Genomic DNA, 24,400 nt, shown 5'->3' on the forward strand with positions numbered 1-24,400 from the left:
AATAGTTTATTGATTTTAAAACACACAAACAGGAGTTTACTTATTAAAAAACAGATGGAAGTCTTTCAAATCGGGTTCTGGGTTAACAAGAGGTTCAGGATTATTGAAAACCATTTAGGTTCTTGAAAAGGTTAAGGCTGTTGTCACTTCTGGTAAATCCTCACTTAGATCCTGTAAATGGCATTTGGAGAGAAGGGTTAGATTTTGTGCTACACCCAACCAACATGGCTCACAGTGTTTCCCATCATCAAATATTTCAGGAAGGCTGCTTTGTTCCATAAAGGGTTGGATGAGTAGGAATCATAGGAGGGCTTTCTTTGAGCCCATGTCAAAGGTCATTTTCAATATTCCTCTCAAAAACAGCAGGGAAAGAGTTAGCATCAGGGGTTAGTTAAGTTTCTCTTCTATGGGTTGTTTGACATAGTTGAGGGGCTGGCTTATATTGGGGGTGTCTTTTCTGTGCAGGGGATGCTAGGAATTTAATTTTGATGTATGTATTAAAACATATCTCACATTTTACACGTTATCATCTCCCTGGTCCAGCCATGTTAACCATGTATTGCTACAGGAAATATCATAAGCCAGATTCAACTGGTTTCTATCTTGTCCAATTATCTTGTCCAATTCTGTCTTGTCCAATTGAATCCCCACCTATTATCTTCCTTCTGTGTAAACAAAGATTTAAACCTTTTTTAGTCCAGACAGAATTGACTGGAGATGTGTTTGTTGGGGTAATTGGTTTGCATTTCTTTAAAAAGGAACATCTGCCCACTCAGCTACCAATTCATTTGTTTAGTTATTGCTCTCAAATGTCAAAGTCACCCCAAGGCAGAGCAGAGATTAATCTTTTAACTCTACTACATCAATCCCTGTTTCCACAGTAGGAAGTTAACTAGAACATAAGAAGGAGCCTGCTGGGTCAGACCAGTGTCCATCTAGTCCAGCACTCTGCTACTCGCAGTGGCCCACCAGGTGCCTTTGGGCGCTCACATGCAGGAGGTGAAAGCAATGGCCTGTCTTGTTGTTCTGCTAGTCACAGTTAGGGTTGCCAGGTCCGGGTTGGAGAAAAACTTGGAGATTTGGAAAAAGGAGGGAGCTCAGCATGGTATAATGCTATAGACCCCACCCTCCTGAGCTGCCATTTTATCCAGACGATCTGGTCTTGATGGTCTGGAGATAGCCAAGTGCCACCTGGGGGTTGGCAACCCATGTCATAGACCAGGAGGATCAGGACCCAGAATATCAGCAGGGGCCAATCAGAATGCCTTTAAAAGTTATGCACAAAATGTTATTACCAGCAGCTTTTGTCAAATACAGATTGTGATCCGTTCCCCCAATCCAATAAGGTATGCATTGTGTGAAGCGAGGGGTGGGGAAGAGAGAGTCTTCCTTTTTGTTAATCTTCAACCACCCAGAACACAAAAGGGTGTTATGGAGAAACTAATCGGGCTTGTCAAGTTATCTTCCGCTCAATTTCCCCCCTTCCTTCATTGCACTTCCCAAACATACTATCCAACCCCACCCCCCACCCCCATTAGACCACTTACTATTTAAACAGCTGCATATTCCTCCCTAATGAAGATTTGCACTGGGGGGCAGAGAGGGTAAGTCACAAGGCTCAGGCATTCCAAATCAAAGCCCTACCCTGCTGAGCCCATTGGTGTATTGCCTTGTCTGATACTGCCATACCATCAAAGGTTAGTTCACATTTTATTGAGCTGTGCTTCTGGCTTTTGCCGTCTGTGTTGGCTAGCTGACAAAACCCCTACGATCTCAAGGCATGTGACAAATTTCTGGGCCCTATGTGATTAAAACTCATGGCAAATATGGTCAGAGAGTAAAATTTGATTTTAAAATGCTACCATGTAAGAAATGCTTTTGTAATTAAATAATCCTACCTCTAGTGGTTAATAATATTTACTTTCTATTTTATAGAAAAAGATAAATCGTGAATAATTTTATGGTTTTCTTGGATTGCCCTTTGTTTTGTTACTCTGGAATTTGTATTATTTTATTCCACGTTATAATATTGGTCTACGACAATAAATAAATAAATCTAAACTGTTCTGCAACCATGTTGTAACACTGGAATAGACTTGAAGGAAATGTGATCTTTTGGGTTACAGCTACAGGGGCTGATCACGGTGCTTCCTGGAACAAAGGCCAGGCTATCCCTCCAGCCACTTCGGCTGATAGTTTCTCCATCCACGCATAAGTTTTTCTGTTTTCTTTTTCTAAAAACTTTTTAAAAAGCAGTCTTTTTAAAAAGCCTAAAACATTTGTAGTGGGACGAGGGGTAATGGGGTTGAGGGCAACTGGTAATAATTGCTTTGGCAATATGTGCTGTATTTAATGAACCTAGTATATGGGGAGAAGCAGAGCTCACTCATGCACTTCAGTTTGTGGGTTATGTCTGTCTGCTGCTTAAAAAGCTAAAACATCCCCAAACAGCCGATGTTTTCTACCCACCTTTTTATGCATACAACAGTGAAACAGAATCCCCCCCCCCCAAGTACTATCACATGTTACCTACATACAGTGGCGTAGCGCCCACAGGGTGGGGTTGGGGGTGTGATGCCCCGGGCGGAGCCAAGGCATGGCCAGGCCATGGAGGGGGTGGTCCAGGGCAGGGCAGGTTAGGTTTCCCCTCGCTTGCTCCGCCTCTGCCTATATACAAACACTTCCACTGTAGATAGCTCTCATACCTTTGTAAAAAGAATAGCTGGTATTCTGGTTCCCCTGAGATAGGTGGCTACAAAAAGGAAAAAGAAGATCTGTTTTTTTAGAAGATGAAGAAGAGTTTGGATTTATATCCCCCCCTTTCTCTCCTGCAAGGAGGCTCAAAGGTGCTTACAATCTTTCTCCCCCCCCCCCGAACAACCACCCTGTGAGGTGGGTGGGGCTGAGAGAGCTCCAAGAACTATGACTACCCAGAAAGATGTCCTCCTAGCTCAGATGGAGATTAAGACAAACTTGTTGCCTGGGTGCATACCCCGTTTCTCCACTCTTGTGGGCAATATGAGCAGAGGCATGTGAATAAACCAAAGGAACTGGTTCTCATGGGTTTTCTGGGGCGTGTGGCCATGTCTGGTGGAAGTTTTCTAATTCAAAAATGGTGGTGCAGTGGAAATAGTTCCGGTTAACCCGCACACAAAGAAAGACCCAAAGAAGGGAGCTGAGATGTGCAGGTAAACCCAGCAACCAGCGTAGCGTTGTGAGCACTTGTGCTCACGGCACAACATGCAATATCTGTTTGCGTACCAAGCTTGTTCCTAATGATTGCTCAGACACAGCGGTTGTGCAGGTAGAAGTAAACAGGCTTGGCGTTCTGCTTGAGCAAGACGTAGCATTTTTTGTCCCTATATATTAGTGCCCAGCAACTGGTTTCACAAGAGATACAATAAGCTTGTATTAGTGCAAGCAGCTATCAGTCTTTTTTCTTGTGTTTCCACAATAGCTCAGGCAGAAGCAGAAATTTGGCACTGGATTCCCCCCCAATGTGTAGTTCCACCATTATTTCAGGCCATGATGGGAACTCCTTGTACTTTTCCAGACCACTGCATAGAGACGCTAAGGCAGAGGCAATGCAACAATGCAGCTACCCCTAGCACTTTTATCTTAGGCTCATTGTTCACTTAATCTGTACCCTACTTTGTTCCAACGTTCTCCCAGTTGCCATCTTAGCCTCGCAACAACCCTGTGAGGTATGTTAGGCTGAGAGGGTGTGGCTGGACCCAGCTTGCATGGCAGAACGGGGATTCAAACCTGGGTCTTTCAGAGCCTGGCCTGATACCCTAACAACTGTGCCACACTCCTCTCACATGTAACAGCCTTGTTCCTGACAGAAACTTGTCTGAATTGAAAAAAATATTATTCCCATACAATAATAATAACTCTACAACAAGGAGCGGTCGAAGCTTTGCAGTGCAATGCAGTGCAGCATTATTCCATTCCAAGTCCATTGATTTAAATGAGTGTGGATTGTAGTACTCATCACTGAGAAATTGGCAGTTCCCTCCAATTCCCCTTCTTGCTGCAGGCATCCCCCCCCCCCCCCGGTCCACCTCCACTTTGTCGTTCCTGGAGGCCCCGGTTCTCTGGGAGCAGAATTTTGCAGAGATGGTGGGGAGGGGAGGGGCAGGCATTAGAAAATTTAGTCTGGATCCAGCCCTATATATTAACAGTGGATCGTATGTTAAAGATCTGCACTCCCGCAGGAGCCTTTGTCCCCATTATTCCACTTCCTAAGCCCTCTAATTCCTCCTTGAACTGACTGTGAAATTAATTGCACAGAGGCATGGCTTACTTTCCTTGAAGCAAATGAGGCGCTAATAACCAGGGTCCCAGCAATGCTTACTGCACAAAACCACACAGCATCGTTGTGCATTACTCAGCGGCAGCAGGGGGACCTAGTGCCTCTTGTACAAACAGCTGGGCTCCACCCACTGTTCAGCACCTGCCCTTTGATAGCCAAACTACCACCACCAACTGATGCTTCAAAAGAAGACAGACTTGACTCACCTGGTTCCAAACACAAAAGGAGGAGCAGGAGACTCATCAGCATCTGGGGTGCAGGGAGGGGAGTTTTTTTTTAAAAAAAGGAAAGACAGATTAGGTTCAGAAGTTAGAATGTGGAGTTTAGTAAGCCTTTTAATTGAAAGAATCAGGGCTGAGGACAGTAAAGGCCAAACACAGGGAGCCATTTTCATACCACACTATGTCAAACCCCTGAAAGGGTTCCAGAATAGAGATAAGAGAAGAAGAGTTTGGATTTATATCTCCTGTAAGGAGACTCAAAGAGGCTTACAATCTCCTTTCCCTTCTCTCCCCCCCCCCAACCACAAACACCCTGTGAGGTGGGTGGGGCTGAGAGAGCGCCGAAGAACTGTGACCAGCCCAAGGTCACCCAGCTGTCATGTGTTAAAGTGCACAAGCTAATCTGGTTCACCAGATAAGCCTCCACAGTTCAAGTGGAAGAGCGGGGAATCAAACCTGGTTCTCCAGATTAAAGTGCACCGGCTCTTAACTGCTATACCAGGGGTATTTGGGAACTCCTGCTGATGTTCTCCACTTCCCATCAGTTTCTGTCAGCATGGCCACTACCATGCTGGTCAGGGGCTGTCAGATGGGGAATTGGCCCATGTTCCTGAACCATCTGATGAGCCTTGCAGGTTCCTGGTACCCCTGTGCTATACCATGCTAGCTCTCTTTTTGGCCTGAACGCTGAAAAATATAAATAAAGAAAGCATCTTCCTGTGAAGATGTTCAATTGTTGGCAGACTAAAAAAGGATTTTTTTTGGAGGGTGGGGAAAATATACAGTGTTCAGACACACTGGCTGTAATCTGAGCCACTGTGTACAGACAGTGTCTCATGTGTTTGCTCTGGGCTTGCCTGGGTCCAGATGATGGACACAAACTTTGCCAGTTGCTTTCTCCCATGCCATTGGCCACAGCAGCTCTGCTGGTGCCTCAGGAGCCTCCCTCAAGTTGCTTGGGTGCAGAACTGGTTCTCCTTGCTGGTGGGCTTCTCAGAGGTCACTTGAACAAAATGCTGGTCTTGATGGGCCTCAGGTCTGATCCAGCATGGCCCTTTTTACGTTCTTAATTTGTCTTGCGTGTCAAGGACAACCATCTGGAGTGCTGGTGTTTGGCTATCCAAACTCTCTGCCTCAAGAGAAGATCTCTACAGCTTTACTCTCCTGTTAGGACATAAGTTAGGACTATTGGGACTCCATTTTAGATTTGCTGTCAGGACAGTTTTAACAGGTGTTCCAATGGTGCTGTTTTTCCCCTCACTACTGTTCAACAAAAGATTTCATAGACTTCCAAACAAACAAAAGCTACAAGTTTGGTCTGAACGCACACATGGTTTTGCAGCTCAGCTCTCACAGCATTCTGCGGTGGGCCTGGGCATTGTTTTGGAAGACAGACCTGTCCATGGTGTTAAGCATGTTAAATGGAACTGCCATGTTCATGTACATTGCACTTCCGAAAGGTATGTACTGGGGACACAAATGGGTGAGTCGTCATTCCTGGCTATACTAGACATACTAGATCAGTGTAATCTGGAGGAACCGGGTTTGATTCCCTGCTCTGCCACTTGAGCTGTGGAGGCTTATCCTGGGGAATTCAAGATTAGCCTGTCAATGCACTCCCACACATGCCAGCTGGGTGACCTTGGGCTGGCACACGGCTTCCTAGGAACTCTCTCTCAGCCCCACCCACCTCACAGGGGTGTGTTTGTTGCCAGGAGGGGGGGGGAAGGGACAAGCAGATTGTGGGGAGTTCCCTTTGAGTCTACAGGCACAGAGAGAAAGGGGGGATATAAATCCAAACTCTTCTTCTCTTATCCAGCCCTTTTCTGAATTCAAGCACCAGATCAGAACATCGATCCCATCCTTGGAATTAAGTGGAAAAGAAAGGTGGAAAGTTGCCATTCATTACTTGATCACTGCAGCCTCAAGTGAAGGCTTGAGAGAGGCTGTGGCTCAGTGGCAGAATGCCTGCTTGGCATGCACAAGGTCCCTGGTTCAATCCCCAGCATCTTCAGAGAGAAGGATCAGGTAGTGACGGCGAACCTTTTTGAGACCGAGTGCCAAAACTGCAACCCAAAACCCACTTATTTATTGCAAAGTGCCAACACGGCAATTGAACCTGAATAATTTTAAGGTGCTTAGTTTAGAAAAAATGGTTGGTCTCGAGTGAGGCGTTGCACTAAGGAGTAAGGTTATGGTAGTCGTAGTGGCTTGGCTGCTTTGAAGCCAACCGGTGTGTAACTCTTCCAACGGGTGAATCATGACCCTAAGAGGGTTCACTCAGAAGCAAGACCCATTGCCAGCAACCGAGTAAGCACAGGCACCAGCCCTCCTAGCCGAGTCCTACCTGCTCGCCATGGTGCACTCACGTCGTGCTCAGCGGCCCAGGCCAGCCTAGATTTGTGTGTGTGTGTAGGGGGGGGGGGCAATGTTCTTCCCCCCCACATGACAAACTCTGTGCGCGCATGCCCACAGAGAGGGCTCTGAGTGACACCTCTGGCATGCGTGCCATAGGTTCGCCACCACTGTACTAGATGTTGGTATGGTCTGTTGCGGTGCAGCAGTCAAGAAAACTGTATGCTTACGAATTAGAATATAGTCCCAAAACGAATATGAGAATTATTCATTGTTACTTTGTCAAAACCATTATTTTGTTGTTAAGCTAAGTGCCAAAATATATTTTGACTTTCAAACGGATGGAGGGGAGCAGGGCTACATAGGCACTAAGACCCAGGTGGAGCATTCTACAACAAAGAAGGCCTGGCATGTTGAGTTTTGTGCCAGAGGGATATACAACCCTACTAATATCTTTTTCTGAGACAGACTATAGTGAGCTTCTCAGCATCTTCTAGCTAGCTGCTTTGGGGCACTGGCTACATTCAGGAGGGTTTGATGGCTAATAGCAAACCACCTCTGAATGTCTCTTGCCTTGAAAACCCTGCGGGGAAAACCCTAAGTCAGCTGTGATTTGACGACACTTTCCACCACTACCAAAGTGACTTTGAGTTTTCACGACACCACCAAGATGTGACACACGTTTGTCATAAATCAAGAGCACTGGATTGCACCCCATCCTAAGATGAAAGCGAGAAAGCACAGCTCCCCTCCAAAGCAGTCTCAAATACCATAAGAACATAAGAACATAAGAACAAGCCAGCTGGATCAGACCAAAGTCCATCTAGTCCAGCTCTCTGCTACTCGCAGTGGCCCACCAGGTGCCTTTGGGAGCTCACATGTAGGATGTGAACGCAATGGCCTTCTGCAGCTGTTGCTCCTGATCACCTGGTCTCGCTAAGGCATTTGCAATCTCAGATCAAGGAGGGATCAAGATTGGTGCAGCCATAAATCGACTTCTCCCTCCCATAAATCTGTCCAAGCCCCTTTTAAAGCTATCCAGGTTAGTGGGCCATCACCACCTCCTGTGGCAGCATATTCCAAACACCAATCACACGTTGCGTGAAGAAGTGTTTCCTTTTATTAGTCCTAATTCTTCCCCCCCAGCATTTTCAATGAATGCCCCCTGGTTCTAGTATTGTGAGAAAGAGAGAAAAATTTCTCTCTGTCAACATTTTCTACCCCATCCATAATTTTGTAGACTTCAATCATATCCCCCCTCAGCCGCCTCCTCTCCAAACTAAAGAGTCCCAAACGCTGCAGCCTCTCCTCATAGGGAAGGTGCTCCAGTCCCTCAATCATCCTTTTGTTACCCTTTGAAGAGCTTCTCCTGGGGAAGAAACAACTGAGAGGGAGGAAGGGTTGAAGGGCTGCAGTAGGAGGGGAGGCATTGCCCCGTTCTGTACATCCTTTTGACATGATCCAACCCGCTGTAGTTTCAATCTGACAGCATTATGATACAAGCGTGGTGCATTCTAGCATTTAGCCCACCTGCTTCCCAATCTTCCTGTGATGGGGGACACTGAAAGGCAATGACTTCTCTAGCTCTGTTTGTAGAACCATAGGCCATTGGAAAGAACAAAAAAAGAGAAGGGGGCATCTTTACTGCTGAGCTGAGCATCGGATTTAGCCTTGGAATATTTTTTCAAGTGCATAAAACCAACATTCACCCGTTTTACACAAAACAAGCTACTCCAATATAGTAATAGCATATCTGCTACAAATGGAACGAGTGACCCAATTTTCAGATAAAACATTGCTTGAACTGGCAAACAATATTTTTTTAAAAAACTCACAGTGAATACTAGGGATTCAAACAATTTCCGACACCTGAGAAAACACTGAACGACAACTGGGGGATTTTAGAGTCAAAATAAGCTCCTAGTCCTAGCCTGTTCCTTAAACAAGCCAATCTTCTCCAACAGACGCTTTTACAGCCTCCTTCCCAAAGAACACAATTTGTATTAAACTTTCTTACCGATACCCATTACAATTGCAGGTCGGGTCTGTGTTTGTTTCACATTGATAAAAAAAAACACTAACTCAACCCCCGAAATTCTGTGCCAAGAAAAGATACACATTTGTAAGTTCAGCAAATCAAGGAAGCTTCATGCACTCCTTGTTTTGCATAGCTGAGCTGCACAAATTGCGGGGGGTGGGGGGGAGGTTTGGAGTTGAGAAGAGAGGAAGGCAACACAGCTCTCAAAACCAATTTCCTATCAGCTGGAAATCTCACTCAGGCTCCCCTTTAGCTTTTGAGGATTCGCTTTGGATCCTGTTGTTCTAGTCACAAGGGCAAAGAATATGCTGTTAAAAATGCCCCCCAAGGAAGACGAATGCTATGATCCACACTGCATTCTATTCTGCAGATTATTTTGCACCACAGAATCGCAGCACAATGTATTAGGCTGTTTTTTGTTACTGTGTGGACCCTCTGATCCCTGTCCCTTTGACTAACAATTGCAGCACAAGGTTGTGTCAGGGCTTTCACTGATTTGGAATCTTTGCTTGTCCAGCGCATCTGTTCTGTCTAGGAAACAGGCTCTGCTGTTCCAATCAAAGCCACCAGTTATCAAGTGCTACTCAGCGGTCTGCTGAATGCTATTCAGTTAAATATTTTTGATGCAGCGTCCGTTCAGGTGCTATGTATTCCACATTACACATGTAGAATCTGTTACCAGGTGCAGTGACTTGAGCATTAAAGTTGACTTTTTAAAAAAAGCTTCCCACATAAAGATGTGAAGCCTGCCCCCAATGTAGTCTCAGGAACCAGACAGGGACTGGTTGTGGTAGGGGGAAGGGTTATTATATTTGCCATGCCTCCAGCATGCCTCCTGAGAGCCACTATGGTATAGTGGTTAAAAGTGACGAACCAGGTTTGTTTCTGCATTCCTTCCCTTCCATTCCCCACTACAGACATCTTGTGAGGTAGGTGGGGCTGAACCCAGCAGGCTTCATGTGCGGAGTGGGGAAACAAACCCGATCAGAATCCAGCCTCATTAAAGACCCATTAAAGCCCACTCAAGAAATGATACCTCAGTTTCTTAAGCAACCTTATCCTTCCCTTTAGTCATGTAAAAAAAGGTAGTTTCCCCTTCAGTTGTATCCCAGGCCCTTGGGGCACCACCTGTTCAAGTAGCAGTGATTTTTTATAGGCAGTCAGCTTTTGGGGGAGTAGTTTGCCATTGCATTTCCCCGGCTATTCTTTTACCCCTCAGCTATAGAGCTGAATGGGGGTAGGAACCTAGCGCGACCCTCATCAGATGTTCCTGAACTACAGCATTCCCATCAGCCCCTACCAGCATGGCCATGCTGACAGAGAGCTTCGGATGGGGAATCTGTAGTTCCCTAGTGAACATCTGGAGAGCCAGAGGTTCTACCCTGATGCTAGACACTCATTTACCGACCAAGAAATGGATGGATGGCTGAGTTGACCATGAGCCAGCTGCCAGGATATCTGACCCACAGGGGCTCGAACTCCTGACTGAGTTACAGTGCAAGCACTCTTAACCACATGGCTCCTTTGAAGATCATGCAGCATGGGCACCCCACCACTGGGTCTGCAGACTCAGATCACTGCCAGCCCCTGTCCTAGTAGATTTAATGTCGAATTATGGCACCATATGGAGGATAATCAGGAGATTTGTGAATTAACTGTTCCATGGGCTTCCTGGACTATCCTCTATTCCTAAAATGCTCCCGTTTAGGTCCTAGTAGCTCGCCTGGATTTCTGCCCCATCCCAAGGCACTAGAACCCAATTGGAGCATTCTCACAAGGATGGTCCAGGAAATGGCAGATTAATTTACAAATCTCCTGAGATCTTTTGGTGGGACAGAGTACATGTTCCTTAATCCAGTTCTGTTACATCCATACAGGGGAAAGTTCCAGAATTTTGTTGGGCAAGTTTGTGTATCCCGCCCACACACACACACACACATTTAGATGGGCAAGTTTAAAGAATTATGTTCACTTACCTCCCTCTAACTCCTGAGACACTTTATTTTCACAGCTAGACATGTGCAAACTGAGCTCTTGCCTTGGGACTCTGTGACGGGCATTGTAAGGGCATGTTGCTAATTCCTTGGCAATCTTCTTATTGTTCTGGAAAAGAAACCAGAAGCCAATTACAAGAGATCACATGGTCCTAACCCATCACATATTTGGGGGGGGGGGGGCAGAGAGGACTAGCTACACCTAAAGAAAATGTATACACTTCTTTCTTACTTCAGCTTCTCTCTTGTAAAATTTGGACAGTCTGAAAGGAAGCCAAGTCTGAAAGGAAGCCAAGTCTGAAGTCCAAGTCTATTCTTCTTGCCAGGGCTCCTGATCTTAAAAGTAAGAGAGCCAGCGTGGTGTAGTGGTTAAGAGCAGGTGGATTCTAATCTGAAGAACTGGGTTTGATTCCCCACTCCTCCACCTGAGTGGCTGAGTGTTTCCGCACTTCTACATTCCTGCTGGGTGACCTTGTGCTAGCCACAGTTTGTTCAGAACTCTCTCAGCCCCACCGACCTCACAAGGTGTCTGTTGTGGCGAGAGGAAGGGAAAGGAGTTTGTAAGCCACCTTGAGTCTCCTTACAGGAGGGAAACATGGGGTATAAATCCAAACTCTTCTTCTACTTAAGTACATCATCTTGGTTAAGAAAATCAGAAGGTCTGTGCTGGAACAGACCAGTAGCCAGTTTTCTCCAGCATCTTGTCTCACACAGAGGCCAACCAGTTCCTCTGGAGGACCAACAATCCTGGCTCTGGGATTCAGAGGTTTACTGCTTGAATGGGGAGGTTCCCTATGGTCACCATGTCTAGTAGCCAGACCTAACCTCCACGAATCTGTCTAATCCTTTAAAGCCATCTAGCCAGCTCAAATGGCAGAGTGGGGAAATCAAACCTGGTAATTCTATCTTTGGCCGTTTCCGCACGGGCATAAAATGACGGCCTGGAGACGGTAAAAACGCCTTCTCCAGGCCGCCAAGGCCACCGGGCCTCCGCCATGAAGCCTGGAAGCGGTATTCCCAGAGCTGGGAAGCGCTCTTTCTGGGGATACGCTGCTGCGTGGAAACGTCATGTCGGCCGAACGGCAGCGGCTTCATCGCCACCTCCCCACCTGGCACTCTCTACGCTTTCCTGGGCCTTTGCCTCGCCGCTTGCGCCTGAGGGACACGCCTGAGACCATACCCTGGCGCCCGTTGGAGCAGGCGCTGCAGGGCCAGGGGCGGTTGGTCCCCAGGCCTCGCGACGCGTCGGAGGCGCCAGGGACAGGCCGGCGCGAAACCGGCTGGGCGCCCGCGCTCCGTGGCGCCCGGCTGCCCGGCGTTGTGCCCCAAGGGACCGTCCATGAGGACGGTCCTAGCGATCTTCAGTGCGAATTAATCGGCGCAATCGCATGCGACCCTGCGCCAGCTTCGGGCCGGCCGTATTGAGGAAACGGCCTTGACGCTTTTACTGTTTGTACCACAGGCTAACTGGCTTGTAATTTCCTGGTTCTCCCCTAGAGGCTTTTTAAAAAAATTCATGCAACATTTGCTACCCCTCAGTCCTCTAGTACAGTGGTTGATTTTACTGAAAAGTGACCTATACTACTTAGCAGGTCAACAAGTTCTCATTTAAATTCCCTAAGAATTCTCAAGTGTATACTACTTGGATCCAGAGATTGATCAGTTCTGAATTTCCTCACTTGGTCTAGAACGTAATCTCTCTTAACTTCAATTTGACTCCATTCTTTGCACTGCAATCCTGAAAATGGTTGCTCAGACTTGTATCCAGGCCCCATGCTTTCCACAGTGAACACAGATAGAAAGAATTAATTGAGCTTCTCTGCTATCTCCCCATCTTCTTTTAGCAATCCTTTGATTCTTTGGTCATCTAAAGGCCGTATTACTTCTCTGGCTGGTTTTAAAGAAATGTGCGTGGTTTGTGTTGATGCTTTTAATTATTTATTTGTCTTTGATTTTTAGCAATTTGCTCCTCAAATTTTTTTTTTTTGCTAAATTATTATCTACTTTTGCTAGACACTCTTCTCCTTCTGTTCACTTTATTTGGGCAGACCTTCCACTTTTAAATAGAAGCCTTTTTGCCTTTTATGGCTTCCTTCACTTGAGTTGTTAACCATGCAGGCATCCTTTCAGAGTTGTCAGTGCCTTTCCTAAACTGGGGAATGCATTCTATCTGGACTTCAGTTGGGGTGGTTTTAAATTGCATCGAAGCACCCTTTGGGAATTAGACTTTGAGTCTCCCTTACACAGGCGTAGCGGCAATGGGGACATCCGAGGCGGCTTGTCCTGGGCACCGCCATTGCTGTCACATGTCGGTGGTGGGGTCAGGGGCATTTCTAGGCGGGAGGGGGGGCAGCTCATGCCCCGGGCACAGTTCCCCCTCCCTTTGTCACTGTCCTTACATCTCCCACCTAATTAATTCACTCATTTTGTAAGGTTCCCTCTTTTGAAACTGAATGTTACTGTTTGGGAGTAACTTTCCATTGACATGAATACTGAACTTAATAGCACTGATGGAGAGTGAATTCTTAGTGAGTTTTAGGAAAACCCTGCATCCCGCTTAAACTACTTCTGCATCGCACCAGTGGCACACACACACACACACACACACACACACCCCGCCAGTTGAGAACCATTGGCCTTGTAGACTCCAGACCAGGCCTTGCTCCCATTGCTTTAAGGAAGTGAGGCAAGCTATGATCTTCCAGTTGTGTGAATCACAAGACCGCCACTATTTTTCCACACCCTGCCTGTTTGAAGCTATACTAAGAACAGAAGTAGTGTGCTGTTTCCATCCCATTTATCGTCTTTAGCCATTTCCTCTTACCTCTCTGCACTTCACCAAATGGTAGGGGAATCTGCAGGGTCTGATTTGGTGGCTCTTGTCATAGGGACACTGGAGGAGCTGTTCAGAATCCATGGAAAAAAGCGGTAAGCTTGATGAGGAACTGTATTCCTAGAATATACACCAAGGGTGGAAAGGAATGAGAACTTACTTAACACCAAGGCAGACAATACACGAGCTTCCAAGTAAATGCCTGGTGCTTCCTCCCTTGTTCAGACAGGAAGATAATTTAGGAGCCGATTTCACAGTTTCAGCACAATATTTTAAATGCCGCGAATGAGTACTTTGAAATTTAATAAACATCAAATGGTAAGATCTATAATAAAAGCACTGGGAATCACACATTTTTAAAATTTATTTTTGTTTTGTCAGGTTTATATATTACCCCTCCCAATATAAGCTCAGAGTGGTTTCCAGCATTCACCAATCCATATTGCCATTCAAGTAAACGTTAATTCAAACGCACAAATACGTTTAATTCAAACGTTTAATTCAAAAGTATACGTTTAATTCAAACAGTTAAAACCTATAATAATTTAAAACATTAATCCAGCTGTGTCGCCTCAGATGGTATTTAAAATGGCACACCAGATGGCACTCAACTCCTTGATCCCAACTGAAGGAGGGGAAAAGGAAAGGGAAAAGGAGGGGAGGAAAAGAAAAGGGGAGAAAGAAAAAATAGAGGAATAAAAAGGAGAGAAAAGATGGAGGGGGAGGTCTAGATGCAACAACAGTAGCTGCCTCGACCATATGCCTGGTGCGAGGGAAACTAAAACCAAAAGGCCCATCTTAGATACTATATGAGAATGACACCAACAGGGCATACAAATTGTCATCTGTTGTAGATGTGTGAAGAGGTCATGTGGAGGTTTAAAAGGCAATTTCCTGGTAAGAAATGTTTGCTAACTTCTTATCTTTCCACATGGATGACCTGAAGACAAAGTGGCTTGTTAACTATCTCTGGATTTGAGCTTCCCACTGGTCAGGACAATTATACTCTGCAGGGAACATTCCAAAGCAATATTCCAACACAAAAGCCTGACTGAAAAAGCTGTTTCCCCTGTCCACATTGTATATGTACTTCTCTGAAAGGTGTGTGTGTGTGGGGGGGGTGTCTTTAAAGTGCCCCCAGGGCAACACAAGACTGGCTCATTCTGTTGGTTTAACAAATGGCTTGGGGTTTCCCCAGGGCATTTTGTGAGCCTTGCAGCCGTAAATGGGTGAGAACAGCTAGAAGCTGCACGTTGAGAGCCAAACGTTTTCACTACAATCAAATTTGGTTTGTAGTCTGATGATGATTATTCTAGCATACCCAACACAAATCTTGCAACTAGCTTCCGCTTCCAAGAAGGTTGCTTCTAGTCTGCATTATTAGACCCACCATTCTTTGCACTTTCTTCCCACCAAGAAAGCACAACAGCCAAATGCATGGAGCAATCTTAGGCAAGCTGTTTTGTTTTTTTAAAAAAATCCCTGAATGTTTTAAAAACACCCGTTATCCAAAATTCATGCAGTCTCCTAAGCTGGCTAATTATTCACTGACTCTGCACTACTCTGCGTGCATTCTGTGTTTCCCATTCATCTTCTCCATCTATGACATTTTATCCCTCCTATTGTCCAAGAAAATCAGAATAGTGTGCATGTTTCTTTCCCAATTTTATCCATTCGGCAATCTGTTGGGTGTGTGTATGTGTATGTATGTGTGTGCGTACACACACACACATATATTAGCAGATTTCCTGTACACATCTACATTACTGTACGTTTGGTTACATCTTGCTACCTGTCTGTTGTCTCACATGATGTTCTACCTCATGTCTCCTCTCTGGTGTCTGTCTGCGCAAACAGAGTTAACTTCATAACTTCAGATGTACATGCTCACTAACATGTAAGTAATGGCTAACTGACTGACCAATAACTAATCAATGGACCAGGTCATAAACAGTGACTTCAGCAACTTGTTTACATACAAACAGTTAACCCTTTTATGACTGAGTTGTGACAGACACTTGCAAAACCCGAACACAATCTTGCAAAAGTATTCCAGGGTAAACGATTGACTTTGAAGATTTGCAACAGACAGGAGGGAAAAAAGTGTTCTGCACCTTTAACAGAGGGTGAATGAGCTGTTATTTACCAGGTGATGTGATTTACTCCACGATGAGCATCAGCTGCCCTTTTCTACATAGGACACCTCTATTAAAGGGGCAGGGTATTTTTCCTCTAGGTAGTTGCCAACCAGAATGATGGGTCTAAAGTCTTGCTCTACGCTTGGTTAATGAAGTGGGGGATTTGAACCTGGGTCTCCTGGTTCTAGTTCAGGGGTCTGTAACCTGCAGCTCTCCAGATGCTCATGAACTTCAATTCCCATCAGCCCCTGCCAGCATGGCCAATTGATAGAAATTGTAGTTCATGAACATCTGGAGAGCCGCAGGTTGCAGACCTCTGTTCTAGTCTGACCCTCTTACAGTTAGAGTCTAACTCCTACATCAGTTTCTCACAATTGTCTTTTTCTTAACCCCCAAAGATAATGTGTTCCCTACAATCATATAGATCACTTTGCTAAGCCTTCTCTCACCAGTTTTTTTAAATTTGATTTTTACTTGACCCATTTCCCAACTGTGTCAGGCTCCAAGTGGCTTACAACAGTTCAACACATTTTTTTGCACATATACACATTTGTTCCAGTTCTACAACATCATATACTTATCCAGTTTTTGGTGGTGGACTCCACCTAGCCTTAGCAACTTACTTTCTTACTTATTTATTTATTAGACTTGATAGACCGCCCAACCCCCGAAGTATCCTTGTGTTATAGGATACTTGTGTTGTAGGATGTACACAAGTATCCTTGTGTTATAGGATACTTTCCTTTTTGAATAAAAGGACTAGGCAGAGCCTATTTAGTAACTGAAGAGAATACCGTATATACTCATGTATAAGTTGAATTTTTCAGCACATTTTCAATGCTGAAAAAGCTCCCTTCGACTTATATGCGGGTCATTAAAATTTTGTGTGTGTTTTTATTTTGCCGGCCAGCAGGGGGCGCAGTTTTTATGCTAGCGGCACCAACGTTTCAGGGTACCCTCAGAAGACACTCCTGATGATACCAGCCAAGTTTGGTAAAGTTTGGTTCAGGGGGTCCAAAGTTATGGACCCCCAAAGGAGCACCCCCCATTCCCCATTGTTTTCAATGGGAGCTATTAGTAGATGGGGCTACCCTTTTGAGGGTCCATAACTTTGGACCCTCTGAACCACACCAAACCTGGCTGGTCTCATCAGGGAGAGTCTCTTTATGATACCAGTCTCGGTTGGTGACGTTTGGGCCCAGGGATCCAAAGGGGATGCCCCTTCCCGCGTTGTTTACAATGGAAGCTAATAGTAGATTTTCCATTTCTGATAATATCCCTCTTAAAATCTAAGTTGGGGTACATTTGGGCATACAGATGATGATGAGGAATCCAGTTTTGGAGGATTTTAACTCTTGTGTTTTAGCTTGGTTGCTGGTTGAGCTAAGGTTTTTGTACTTTTAAAGTTATTGTTGATACCATATTGTTCTTGTTGTCCCTCTTTTCCACTTACAGAGCCAGTTTACTGTTTTTCTTTGAAATAAATATTCAAAAACATTTAACGTACTGATGCCTCAATTGATGTAATTTTATTGGCATCTATTTTTATTTTTGAAATTTACCAGCAGCTGCTGCATTTCCCACCCTCGACTTATATGCGAGTCAATAAGTTTTCCCAGTTTTTTGTGGTAAAATTAGGTGCCTCGACTTATATGCGGGTTGACTTATACACGAGTATATACGGTACATGTTTAAGAAGAGTTGGATTTGTACCCTGCTTTTCTGTATTGGAAGGCATCTGAAGGTGACTTAGGATCAGCTGCTCCCCCACCCACCCCAGACATCTTGAAAAGAAAACGAGGATGAGAGAGTTTGGCAAGAACAGGCTTCGTGTGGAGGAGCAAGGAATCAAATCTGATTCTCGAGATTAGAGTCTGCCACTCTTAACCACTATACTATACTGGTTCTCCAGATCTCAAGGATACTTCTCTTTGGCCGTTTCCGCACGGGCAATGAATGGCGGCCTGGAGACGGTAAAAACGCCGTCTCCAGGCCGCCATTCGATCGGGGCGAAGGCAACGCAGTCACGCTTCTACCCTCCTCGCTCTGAAGCCGGCGTTTCCCCAGAGCGCTTCCCAGCTCTTTTTTTGGGGAAACGCTGCCATGAAGCCGCTGCCGAGAGAACGGCAGCGGCTTCATGCCGCCTCCCCAATCTCGGCATCTTAGTCAGAATCCCGGGCCATGTTAAGGCCGAGGCCTGGGGATCACTTCGCCCCTGTGCCGCTGGAGCAGGCGGCGCGCAGAGGCAAGAAATGTCCCCAGGCCTCGGCGACGCGCCGGAGGCCCGGGGACATGCCGGGTCGGCCGGGCGCCGGCTGCCCGGCTGTTCCCAGGACCGTCCATGCAGACGGTCCCAGCGTCGTCGGGTCGGCGTCATAAACGCCGACCCGGCCGTTTCCGCCTTCGTGCGGAAACGGCCCATCTTTGTTTAAAAGCCATAGAAAGCAAGAATTCATGGGTGGGGAATAGCATACAGTTATCCCTTCCACATTGCGACTTTGCCCATCGCAGTTTTGATACGCCAGGAGTCGGCATAAGAAATTACATGGGAATTTGGGGGAGTTTTGCAGAAGCTGCAGATGACATGCAAAGGTCAGCAGATGACACAGAAAAAGGTTAGAAACTCAGAAATGCATAAAGTATATGTATATACCGGTAGTATTGTACAATAGCAACATATTTTATCATTTAATACCATAAATCAGGGGTAGGGAACCTGCGGCTCGAGAGCCGCATGCGGCTCTTCTGCCCTTGCACTGCGGCTCCACAAGCTGAGCCGCTGGCTTCATCCTTGCCCGCCCTGCAGGCAGCAGGGCGGGCGCACCAACTGCCCGCAGACGGCTGGGCCGCACCGCAGGCTTCCCCTCTCGCCCGCCCCATTGCGGCGGGGCGGGCGCTTTCCAGTGGCCAGCAAGGCCGAGCCGCCGGCTTCATCCTTGCCCACCCTGCAGGCAGCAGGGCAGGTGCACCAATTGCCCGTGGCCGGCTGGGCAGTGCCACGGGCTTCCCCTCTCGCCCACCCCGTTCGAGCAGGGCGGGCGCTTTCCCGGCTGCCGGCAAGGCCAAGCCGCTGGCCCCATCCTTGCCCGCCCTGCAGGCAGCAGGGCGGGCGCATCCATGCGCTTCTCAGAATGAGTGGAGTAAAAGGTAAAAAAACCCCCAATATATACAGTGTTATCTTTATTTTAAATGTCAACAATTATTTGCGGCTCCAAGTGTTTTCTTTTCCCGTGGAAAACGGGTCCAAATGGCTCTTTGAGTGTTAAAGGTTCCCTACCCCTGCTATAAATATACACAATTCCTTTTTAAAAGTTAGAATAAAAGAAAAAATTAGACATTCTCTGGTACGAAGAGTGGGCCAAAATTTTTTACACAGATTTCCAGATCGCAGGAGGTGCCACACTCCTAACCTCAGCGATGCGAAAGGTATAATTGTACCTTAAAAGGATCAAAGTCTTCTGAGGGCAGATAGATTTTGGTAGTCTCATTCCCCCATTTAATACAGGTACTGATTGTCCTCTTTCTGAGTTTGTCCACTTTCCAAGCCTTACCAGCCTCAACCTGCAGCGCAGCCTGGTGGTTAGAGTGGTAGGCTAGGATCTGAGACCAAAGTTGAAAACCCCACTCTGCCATAGAAGCTCACTGACTGACCCTAGTCCAAGTCTTTCTCTTTCAGCCTAACCTACTTCACAAAGTTGTTGTTATAAGGATAAGATGCAGCCATAAATAATTTGGCGCCCCATTAAGAAGAGCAGGTTATCAATATCAGAAGTCAAAAACAGTACAGCTACTCAGAAATCATAGATTCAATACTAGAGCTACCCCGTTTCCCCAAAAATAAGACAGTGTCTTATATTAATTTTTGCTCCCAAAGATGCGCTATGTCTTATTTTCAGGGGATGTCTTATTTTTCCGCTCCACAGCTGCATGCTCTGGTCGACGGGCATGCTTCCAAACAAAAACTTTGCTACGTCTTACTTTAAGGGGATGCTTTATATTTAGCACTTCAGCAAAATCTCTACTACGTCTTATTTTCAGGGGATGTCTTATTTTCGGGGAAACAGGTATTTATTACCATCATAAGACATTTTTTCTAGAGAAACCAGTAATTGTTAAACTACCACACCTCTAAAAATAGAATCCCAGACATATACAGAATCAATAAAAAAATGAATTATAGCTTTTTTAATGTTAAAGAAGGAATTTTTCTGGACTGGAGGAAGGCTAATGTTATCCCCATCTTCAAAAAGGGGAAAAAGGAGGACCCTAATAATTACTGTCCAGTCAGCCTGACATCAATACCAGGAAGATTCTGGAGCAGATCATTAAACAAGTCTGCCAGCACTTAGAAGAAAATACTGTGATCACAAAAGGTCAGCATGGTTTCTGAAAATCAAGTCATGCTAGACTAATCTGATCTCTTTTTTTTTTGATAGAGTGACAAGCTTGGTAGATGAAGGGAATGCTGTGGATGTAGCATACCTTGATTTTAGTAAAGCTTTTGACAAGGTACCCCATAATATTCTCTCAAGTAAGCTAGTGAAATGTGGACTGGACAATGCTACTATTAGATAAATTTGTAATTGGTTGACTGACCAAACTCAAAGGGTGCTCATCAATGGCTCATCTTCATCCTGGAGAGGAGTGACTAGTGGGGTTCCACAAGGTTCTGTCCTGGGCTCAGTGCTATTCAATATTTTTATCAACAACTTGAATGATGGAATAGAAGGCATGCTAATCACATTTGCAGATGACACCAAAATAGCGGGGTTGCTAATACCCCAGAGGACAGAGTCAGAATTCAAAATGATCTGGACAGATTAGAGAGCTGGGCCAAAACAAACAAAATGAATTTCAACAGAGATAAATGTAAGATACTACTAGGCAGAAAAAATGAAATGCACAGATATAGGATGGGTGACACCTGGCTTGACAACACTACATACGAAAGGGATCTGGGAGTCTTAGCAGACCACAAACTGAACATAAGTCAGCAGTGTGATGCGGCGGCCAAGAAAGCCAATGCAATTCTGGGCTGTATCAATAGGAGTATAGTATCTAGATCAAGGGATGTAATTGTATCTCTCTGTTCTGCATTGGTTAGACCTCACCTGGAATATTGTGTTCAGTTCTGGGCACCGCAATTCAAGAAGGATATTGACAAGCTGGAACAGGTCCAGAGAAGGGCAACCAAAATGGTAAAAGGTCTGGAATCCATGCCCTACGAGGAGAGACTTAGGGAGCTAGGCGTGTTTAGTTTGGTGAAGAGAAGGTTAAGAGGTGAAATGATAGCCATGTTTAGATATTTGAAGGGATGTCATGTTGGTGAGGGAGCAAGCTTGTTTTCTGCTGCTCCAGAGACTAGGACCAGGAGTAATGGGTTCAAGGTGAAGGAAAAGAGATTCCACCTAAACATCAGGAAAAACTTCCTGACTGTCGGGGCTGTTTGACAGTGGAATGCACCACCTCGGAGTGTGGTGGAGTTTCCTTCTTTGGAGGTTTTTAAACAGAGGCTGGATGGCCACCTGTCAGGAGTGCTTTGATTATGCATTGCAGGGGGTTGATAGCCCTTGGGGTCTCTTCCAACTCTATGATTCAATGAATTTTTTTAAAAATAAATTTTACTTCCATGCCTTACAGAAATATCTATACAATTACAATACAAATCAGTGAGGCCAGTAGTAATAACAACAGCAGCAACCCTGGACACCATTAAAAAAAACACTGGAGCAGCACTTAAAACATCTTCAAATTGATACATCAACATCTGTCAGATTCAGAAGGCAGCCCTGCTGGGATCCACAAGAATACTACGCAGATACTACATTGTCCTGGGCCTCTGGGTGAGGCTCACGTTGTAATGAAAGGCAATAACAACCAAAGAACTGGGATCTGTGATATTAAACAACAACAACAACAACATGGTCATTTCTAATCTCTGTAATCTGGAACTATCAATGAGTCACCTCTCACCCGCTCCGTTTTTTAAAACTGATTCTTAATAGCTATTAACATTCCTGGCTCCTGGGGCATATTCAGTCCTTAGTTTGTTTGAATGTTTCTTCCTTTTTAGCTGATTTACAAAACAATATTTTTCTATACCTCTGAAGAGTTTCTTATGTTGAGATTGCTGCCATGTTTTTAGGTGGTTTGCTGATGTTATTTTTGTGATTATGAAAGCCAGTCACTTAACAGAGTAATTTTAATACTGGTATATATAAATATAGAAATTTACTGAAATCCAACCCCAACCAGTTTCCAACCTTGCCTTGGGGACACAACTAGGTAGGCACTGGGACCCAAGGAGGGAATTTTAGAACAAAGAAGCCCAGGAAACGGCAGGTTAATATTCAATTCTACTGATCTTTTGGTGCAAAGGAGCATAGCAAGATTAAAACAGAGATCCTGGCCCATATTCCACACCCCACCTAATTACTTACGTGATCTGAAGACTGTGTTGCTAACAGCTCAGTCTTAATTGCTCAAGTCTTTTATAGTTTGTTCCCTCCAATTAGCTGATAGTAATACCAGGCCTTGATTTTTTTTAACCTTAATTAAAAAAACACCTTCATTTATTTCCAGGTATTGAAAATAAAGGTTCTCTAGTGTCTAACAGCACAACAAATACATTCTCACCTGGGGTACTTACCTTGGCTAAAATCAATCAAGGGCCCTCTCCAAACTGCAATATTCAAAGTGTAACTGTTCAACTGCTGGGATCAGCTAGTGTGATGGTGATTTTTTCAGGGCTTTTATGACATCACTGTTTCCAAGGTGATTGGCATATCTCACTGATCCTTTCTGCATAACACAAATAAAATGTCATGGGGATGTCTAAAAAAAAAAAGTTTGCTCATTTTTTTGTCCGGACAGCATTGACAAATCAAGTGTGTGAAGAGAAAGCAGGGGTTTTTTCCCTGCAAGTTGTCACTTTCACTTTCTCTGCAGCTCACATCCACCATTTTGTGCCACCATTTTGTGCTGCAGGGATTCACCATGCTTCCTGCCATTAGCTGAGTTGTTTCCAGGGCGTTTTCTTCTGCTTACATCACAAGCACCTGCTATTTCAGCTTGTAAAGTACACAAATAAACTTAGTTTTCCCTGCTTAGTTTTTTCAATTTTTTTCCATTGAAGAGTCTTCAAAACTACCGACAAGATATGAGAATCACAGCTGATTCTAGTGGCGAGCAGCACGGTGAATCCCTGGAGCAGCAGAAAATGGTGGCCATGAGCTTATATGTCTACCAAAAGTGAGAGCTTTAAATTCGGGTGGGAAAAATAAAATCTTTCCTGTTTCTGCACAGCAAGCAGGAAGTGTCTTCAGCCTGCCCCGGGGGAAAAGATCGGTAGTTTAGCATTTTCAAACAAACCCACATTGAACAGAAATAAAATTTTCTGAGGATGTTGGGGAAAAAGCTGTCAGAACTTCCTCCCCGAAATATTTCTTTTCACATCCTCAAGATTTTTTATTTGTGTTGTGCAAAAAGCACTATTTTCTCTTGGGAAATTCATGGAGATTTGGAAGCAGTTCCTGGGGAGGGCAGAATTTTGGGAGGGGTCATGTGTGTGACAACACCAAGTCTACGCTCTGATGTCATTTCTTCCAGCCCAAAGGAACTAACTTCTGTAATCTGGAGGTCAGTTGTAATACCAGCATAACTCCAGATCCCACCTGGAAGCTGGCAACCAACTGCTTTGTCTCTCTGTCTCTAACTCCCAGTGAATTTCACACCTCAGGGCCGTTAAGGCTCAGGGACTTACGTCTGTAACCTTGTTGGCGAATGCCTACGACGAATGTCACACGGCATTTGCTCCTTGTAGGCCCAGCTATTCCCAAGTTTCAAGAAACTCAAGTGCCGCTATTTTGATTTACATTCTTAATTTACATGTTTTGTAAGTAGACTCGCTAAGCATCCCGTTTGCCTTAGAACTGGAGAGGAAAGGGTTTAACTTGTTCTTCTGTGCGCCTGAAACCACTTGCCAGACTTAGTATGATAAGGATGGAAATATGGATTTATCTGATTCTGACATGAACTCCTACAGAATGGGGGGGGCGGGCATACTCACACATTAAGTGTACCCAGAATTGCTTCCTTGTTCTGCTAGGACCTGGGTTCCTTGTTCTGGTAGGACCTTGCTTCTCCATGAAGCTCATTGGGTAACCTTGGACCCAGTAGTATCTGTAGCCTAAACTATCTCACACATAGCTGTGAAGGCTAAATTAGACAGTTTACAGGTGTGCTCTGCATAATTCCTTGGCAGAAGGGCATAGTATAAGATTGATAGAAAAAGCACAGGGTTATTTCCTTTTTTCCTGTGTAGGCTGGCTATGCCGTTGACAGCTTATTATTATTGGTTTCTTCATACTCAGTCCTTTGACATTAACAGAAACACAGCACGAGGCCTTTCTTTATAGAATTTACTTTTGCCTACTACTGCCTGTAGAATTTCTGCCTGACTTCCATACAGGTACAAAAAAATGCATGAGACTACCTGGAGAAAATG

The 24,400-nt window shown here is 45.1% G+C and overlaps 2 protein-coding genes across 2 annotated transcripts in view; one reads left to right on the forward strand and one right to left on the reverse strand.

Moving 5' to 3' along the window:
- On the reverse strand, positions 1–22,605 carry LOC125428075 (gametocyte-specific factor 1-like). The gene is made up of 7 exons (XM_048487677.1): positions 22,544–22,605; positions 13,748–13,876; positions 10,906–11,032; positions 8,422–8,499; positions 4,522–4,564; positions 2,706–2,752; positions 1–171 (listed from the first exon to the last, which is right to left on the reverse strand). The coding sequence occupies exons 2-7, from the start codon at positions 13,838–13,840 to the stop codon at positions 161–163; spliced, it is 399 nt and encodes a 132-aa protein (XP_048343634.1). The 5' UTR covers positions 13,841–13,876; positions 22,544–22,605; the 3' UTR covers positions 1–160.
- The window catches only part of NCKAP1L (NCK associated protein 1 like), a 640,546-nt gene that overhangs the window by 454,080 nt on the left and 162,066 nt on the right, over positions 1–24,400 (forward strand). The gene's annotated exons all lie outside the window — the stretch shown is intronic.

Source organism: Sphaerodactylus townsendi, linkage group LG03 (assembly GCF_021028975.2).
Source record: "Sphaerodactylus townsendi isolate TG3544 linkage group LG03, MPM_Stown_v2.3, whole genome shotgun sequence".
NCBI classification, from domain to species: Eukaryota; Metazoa; Chordata; class Lepidosauria; order Squamata; family Sphaerodactylidae; genus Sphaerodactylus; species Sphaerodactylus townsendi.